The sequence below is a fragment of the Pelodiscus sinensis genome, chromosome Z (genome assembly GCF_052426305.1).
Source record: "Pelodiscus sinensis isolate ZL-2025 chromosome Z, ASM5242630v1, whole genome shotgun sequence".
Lineage (NCBI taxonomy): Eukaryota > Metazoa > Chordata > Testudines > Trionychidae > Pelodiscus > Pelodiscus sinensis.
In genome coordinates this window covers 14,830,914-14,837,500 of record NC_143085.1, presented here as the reverse complement: position 1 = coordinate 14,837,500, position 6,587 = coordinate 14,830,914, and the positions used below count along the sequence as shown (strand labels likewise).

Genomic DNA, 6,587 nt, shown 5'->3' with positions numbered 1-6,587 from the left:
GGCAACCAGAGCACGCAGAGAAAAAAATGTTTTGCTGTCCCTCAGCGAGGTAGGCAAGCAAGCAGGGAAACCTTAGAACTAGCTGTCCGGGAGGGGGTCCCATTAACCACAGGTCTCAGATAGCCTCAGGCAGCATCCACACAAAGTAACTCCTGACCTGATGCCCTGTCAGAACTGATTCCAGCTGGCCTTAAATGCAATTCAGCATCCTATCAGTGTGGACATGCTATTTCAAAATAGCAAAACATTATTTCAAAATGCATTTTGTGTCTAGATGTGTTGTTTCAAAATAACTATTTTGAAATAAGATATTTCAAAATAACTTTGTAGTGTAGACATACCCTGAGAGGGGTAGTCATGTTAGTCTATAACTTTAAAAACAACTTTTAAAAACGAGTGGTCCTCTTGACACCTTAGACTAGCAAAAAATATATATATATCATGAGCTTTCGTGGGCAAAATCCACTTCTTCTCAAGATCATCTTATCTGAAGAAGTGGATTGTGTGCACAAAAGCTCATGATTTTATTTGTGTGCGTGCGTATGTACATAAAGCCTCTCTCCGAGTTACGAACCAAACACTTGGCCGTAACTCAAGCTGTTCATAATTCGGACCCCATTGAGTTACACACGACCGCGCTGTTCATAAGTGCGGGTCGCGTTTGTAACACGGGGACTGCCTTTACGACCACTCCATGGGAGCTTTGGTCGCAAGTGCAAATGGTCGTAACTCGACCATTCGCAACTTGGGGAGCGGCTGTATATATTATTTATATATATATTTATAAATAATTTGTTGGTCTCTAAGATGCCACAGGTTTGCTCTCTAACTAGTACACTGAGTTAAAGCCTGAAGCCAGTACTCTAGCTGCATACTTTTCAAAGTAATTTTCTTTACTTAATATGGTTTCCTGTGTGTTTGCCTGCTTTTATTTTTCTATGCTTTGGAGACAGATTTTGAGTGTCTAGAAACATTGATTGAAAGGGAGTTCCTTTGCCACAAAATAAGTCTCCTTGGTTTGACTTTTCAGTAATGACCTGACTCCATCAATTCAGGTTTTCATATGTCAACAATTTGTGGTTGGCTAATGACTACCTGCATGGTTTCTAAGTTTGGCAAGAAGCAGTTTGGTTTCAAAATAATTCCCATAATTAGGAGATATTACCAGGAAATTACAGTGTGTAATATTCAGGGTTACCTGATGCTTAAAATAGAGACCACTTTCTTGGCTCTAGACAAGTTGTGGCTGTATAGAATGAAAATTGTATGGCATAGGAAGATTAATGTGAGATTACCCTCTGATGATATCTACATTACCATATCTGAGGGACCTAAATCCAGGGAGACGATATCATCCAATAGGCATCTTGTGTTTTGTTTTCAGATAACTTCTAAAGGTTAGTGAACAGATTTGAAAAGTGCTAATTTTTACCTTTGTTTTGAGGCAGCTGCCATTGAGGAGGATGTTGTGCGATATCAATATGTGAAGAAAAAAGGTTACATACGACTGCACACTAATAAAGGAGACCTGAACTTGGAGTTGCACTGTGATATGGTATGCCACCTAGATTTTGTCTTTTAACTCTAGATTATGAATAGAATGGAGGTTGGAGCTCCAACTAGTGAAACAATACAGTGTATACTCACAGTGGGCATGGTAAGTAAATGATTTTCAGTGACATTTGGTGTGGTCATGTATTTGTTAGATCTAGCTTGAGGGGATTTATGTTTAAAATCAGAAATTCTAAGAGATTCTGAGACTCAAGAATGTGAGAAGGAAAAGAAAGGCTGTTCTGATAGCATCCGCTGTGGAGGAGAAGGCTTTTGCATCATTAGTGCCCTGCAAAGAAACATGAAAGTAGAGTTAGTCAAGGTCTTCAAAGTCAGCTAATGGAAGTCTATGGAAAAATTAGATATAGAACCAGCAGCACAGGGTGACAACCAGCTCTCTGGGAGCAGGGTTGGGAACAGTGTATAACCCTTACAGTAACCGATAAGCTCATGTTCTTCAGTTAACCATTTAAATGGTTATTCTGTTACATCCCTAATGGATATCTCCCTTCCTATTTGCAGTTGAATAGAACTTTTCCACTTTAAGAAGGGAGGGGAATGAAGCGGTGGTGCTTATATTGTTGGCTCTGCTACTGATTTTGTGTGCGCGCTTTGGACTACATGCTTAACAGTCTTTATAGAAAATAAATGGAGTTTGATGGAAATGGTAATATATTATACCATACATTTAATCAGATAAACAGTATGTGTGCAACATGGAGTAAGTAACATTATTGTGCATTTTGAAACTGCCTGGGTTAAGTGTAACCCTAGAATATTAATTCCTGCACTTAATTATGCACTGATCATGTACAAATGATTTAATGTTAATCTTAAATTAAGATTTGTGTATTATCATAGTCCTTACTGAGAGCTTGGCACCATGTGCTTAGCATTGTACAAGTTATATAAGCCTCAGTTATGCAAGACTTGCATGCATGCTTAACTTTACATACTGTGGAAGTACTATTAGCTTCAATAGGACTACAGGCAGTCCCCGGGTTACGTACAAGATAGGGACTGTAGGTTTGTTCTTAAGTTGAATCTGTATGTAAGTCGGAACTGGCGTCCAGATTCAGACACTGCTGAAACTGACCGCCAGTTCTGACTTGCATATAGAATCAACTTAAGAACCCCAAGCGTCCCCAAGTCAGCTGCTGCTGAAACTGATCAGCAGCTGATTCCAGGAAGCCTGGGGCAGAGCAACTCTGCCTTGGGCTTCCTGTAGTCAGCGCTGGTCAGTTTCAGCAGCGGCTAAATCAGGACGCCTGGGGCAGAGCAGCTGGGGTGCTGCTGGGTTGCTCCAGTAGCGCCGCTCCTCGGCACTACTGGACCAACCCAGCAGCACCCCATCTGCTCTGCCCCAGGCGTCCTGATTCAGCCGCTGCTGAAACTGACCAGCAGCGGCTGAATCAGGACCAGAGCAGCTGGGGTGCTCCTGGGTTGGACCAGTAGCGCCCAGAGCAGCGCTGCGGGACCAACCGGCAGCACCCCAGCTGCTCTGCCACAGGCATCCGGAGAAATGCCTAGTCTGCTGGGGGGGGAGGGGGGGGCGTACTAGCTGCGCACCCCCCCACCCCAGCAGACCAGGAAGACACGGGCGGCGGACCGAGACGCACCGCGGTCCCGCCGCCTGGGTCCTCCGCGGCTTTGCTCCCAGTCTCCCTGGTCTGCTGGAGACCAGCAGACCAGGGAGATGGGGAGCAAAGCCTCTGAGGACACCGGCAGCGGGACAGCCGCAGGGCGTCTGGGCTGTCCCGCTGCCGGCTTCCCCCGCGGCTTTGCAAAGCCGCAGGGGGGCTCGGGCAGCGAGGCAGCCCAGGCGTGCCTGGACTGCTCCGCTGCCAGCTTCCCCGCGGCTTTGCAAAGCCGCGGGGGGGAGGAGGGGATTCGGGCAGCCCAGGCAGCCCTGGGCTGCCCGAGCCCCTCCGCGGCTTTGCTCTGTGTCTTCCTGGTCTGCAGACCAGGGAGACGCAGAGAAAGCCCCAGAGTACACGGGCGGCAGGACCGCGAGGTCCCGCAGTCTGTGTACTCTGGGGCAGCCCCGTTCGTATCTGCGGATCCGACATAAGTCGGATCCGCGTAAGTTGGGGACTGCCTGTACTGAGAGTGTGGAGTTACACACATTGCAGGACCATGACCATAATGTGAGAGAGACTATTTCAAAGAGTTTATGTATTCTGAACAAGACGAGGAGGTGGGGAATGGGAAAGAGAGATACAGAGAGGAAGTCACCTAGCAAGTCAGAGGCAAAACCAGGTACAAAACTGAGGTCTCCCAAGACCAATGCCCTGTTCAGAGGACAGTGCTGCAGCTTCTTTTATACCAAGTAGAAGCACTAATCCTCAACAGAGACAATACAGCTTTGCCAAAACCAAGCATGCAAAAATCATGAGGCAGATTGCAAAATGTCACAGGATTTTATAAAATAACTTACAGGCTTTATTTGCCTTCTGGTGTCTGAATATTTAAAGTTCACGTTTTCGGCCAAAAAAAAAAAAAGCCTGAACCTAGAGGGTTGAAATTCACTGTTTAAAAAAATGAAAGCTGAGACAAACCTATATTTATCTGATTCCAGGACCTAGGGTTTCAGAATCACAAATATAGCAAGACTGACAATAAAATTAGCAGTGCATGGCAATGCTGAATATTTTCTGTACCAGGTTTCAAAAAGTAGTGCTCTTTCTGTCAGACACTCTCACATATACATACACACAGGCCTCGCTTAGCTCTGTTTTTAAAAAACAAACACAAACAGTGTTTGTCTCGTTCCACAAGTCAATTAGCTGAAGGGGATTATACTCAAACTTTTGAAAAAAATGTTAATTTTTAGGCAGACATCAAATTTAGAAAATTTCAGTGCCAAAGGTATTTTGTAAAGTTCTAAATCTATCAAGTAGGGGATTATAATGGGAAATACTTTGCAGACTCACTGATAATGCTTCTAGTGACCGCTGTAACTGTAGAATAGTGATGTTTAGCCGGGGACTCAAAAGCTTTAGGTAACTATTGTGGAGTTCAAAAATATAAGAGCCTGTTTCATTGCCTAGCAGGCAGTGTTCAGGACTGGAAGCATGGGAGATGAGAATGAAATGAATACACCAAGTTCTTTTTATCCTCCTTTCAGCCAGATGATGCTGATGAGGTGAAGATGCATCACCATGATGAGAAGCATCATAGCAGTATGTCATGCTATGATTATTCTATGGGTCACTTGTCACCCTGTTCAGTGAAAAAGGTGGCTTTCATGCTCTTAAACATTGAGTAGTATTATGTAATGAGATGAAAAGCAGATGATGTCAGTACAGCAATGTTTGGGGCAGCAACAGATTGAGCAGACTAGTGTTGAATCATTTATTTTGCCATGTGTTATGAAACTCATTTCTATCTAATGCATGTTGTGTGAAACTATTCCCATGTTGATCAATATGGTTCCTTGGAGTATTTGAGCAGCTACTTTGTGTCGGTCCTCAAGAGTCTGTGTCTAGTTCCTTTTATAGTATTCCCAATATTGTACCCATCATGTTTCTTTGTTTTTCCATATGTGCCTCTATGTATGTCTCTTTCAAGTCAGTGTTTTTATGCATATTGCAAATGTGTGCCTTTATGCACAGCCATGCCTGATCAAACACTGGCGTAGGACCATCTGCTTCTTTTATTTCTTTGTGTTGATTAAATCTATGCAGATAAGCAGCCTTTTGGCAGCAGAGAGAAACTAAGTAAAGTAGTGCATGTATTAGTAAAATAGTAGTGAGCTAAACAAGAACTAATTATTGCTCTGAAAACATCAAATGCATATATCTACTATATATTTGAGAGAGTTTGTGCATCTGTGTGTCCATCTGAGAGTCTGTTAATTCAAGATCTCCTCCTAAACGGTGAGAGATAGGACCTCTACATCTGATATGCAGCTTCCTCTCATCCTAACTTTAAGCAAGGCTAGGGTTTGGTTGTGCCAGGACAGTGGGATGTGGCTGGAATTCAGTTGTTTTTCTTAAAATGGAAAGGGAAGAATGTGGTAGGAATGACAGTTATACTGTAGAATGACCACAGAGGGTCAGCCAGAGGTCAAAGATGGGGACTGGGACGGATGTAATCCCATTGGGTAAGCAGGGGTAGCAGCGGGGAAAGGGACACCTATCTACCAGGGTCAGACTTCTTCCCAGGTAGACTCTTTTTACCTCCACTTTCACCAGTTCAAGTCCCAGTTTTCATCCTCCACTTCCTGCCAGTCTCTAGTCCAGTGGTGTGCATCCGGTCATGGATGTTTCCCCAGGGGGTCAAGGTGCTTGGATCCGGCCAGCGGCTGAGCCTAGCCCTTGGCCATGATGCTTAGATCTAGCCCGCCAAGGGCTGGGCACAGCGTTTACATCCAGCTGGCCGGTGGCTGGGCCCAGCAATTGGCGGTCCCCACAGTGCAGGGGTTGCAGATCAAAAAAGGTTGCACACCACTGCTCTAGTCCACGAATCTCCGCCCCTTCCCCACCATCACCTGCCAAGCACCTTGTCCCTATCTCTCTCCTCTCCCCACCCTTGTTTGGTTTCTGTTCCTTTGAATTTGAATCAGTGAGCTTCCTTTTCTGTGCTGCCTATGTGCCTTAGGAGTGCAATTAAAGTGGTGGATATATGGGAACTTGCTTCCGCTGGCTGCAGCAGCTAATAGAATCATCAGGAAATCTGTACTGTAGCGTCTACTGTACATATGCAAAATGCATTTTTTAAGTCTTAGGATATGACTACACTATAACTTCTGTCAACGTAAGCTGTGTCACTTACGAATTTGCCATCACCTTGAGCAACATAATTTATGCTGACGTAAGCACCAGTGTGAACGCTATGTCAGTGGGAGAGCAACAGCTGCTGACGTAGCTATTACCAGTCATAGAGGCTGGAGTAGTGAAGCTGATACAAAAGTTATCTCCCATCAGTTTAAAGTGCCTATGAGAGAGTTTATGATGATGCAGCTCCATCAGTGCTCTCTAGTGTAGCTATAGCCTGAAATTTGGCCAAATTGGAGCAGGTTTGACAGAAATGGC

General features: G+C 44.6%; 1 protein-coding gene across 1 annotated transcript in view; it reads left to right on the top strand.

The window, feature by feature from the left end:
- Window positions 1-6,587, top strand: part of PPIL2 (peptidylprolyl isomerase like 2) — a 160,706-nt gene that overhangs the window by 88,830 nt on the left and 65,289 nt on the right. Inside the window, exon 12 of the mRNA XM_075898287.2 lies at window positions 1,449-1,555. Coding sequence (XP_075754402.1) covers window positions 1,449-1,555 — 107 coding nt within the window. The remainder of the gene's footprint in view (window positions 1-1,448; window positions 1,556-6,587) is intronic.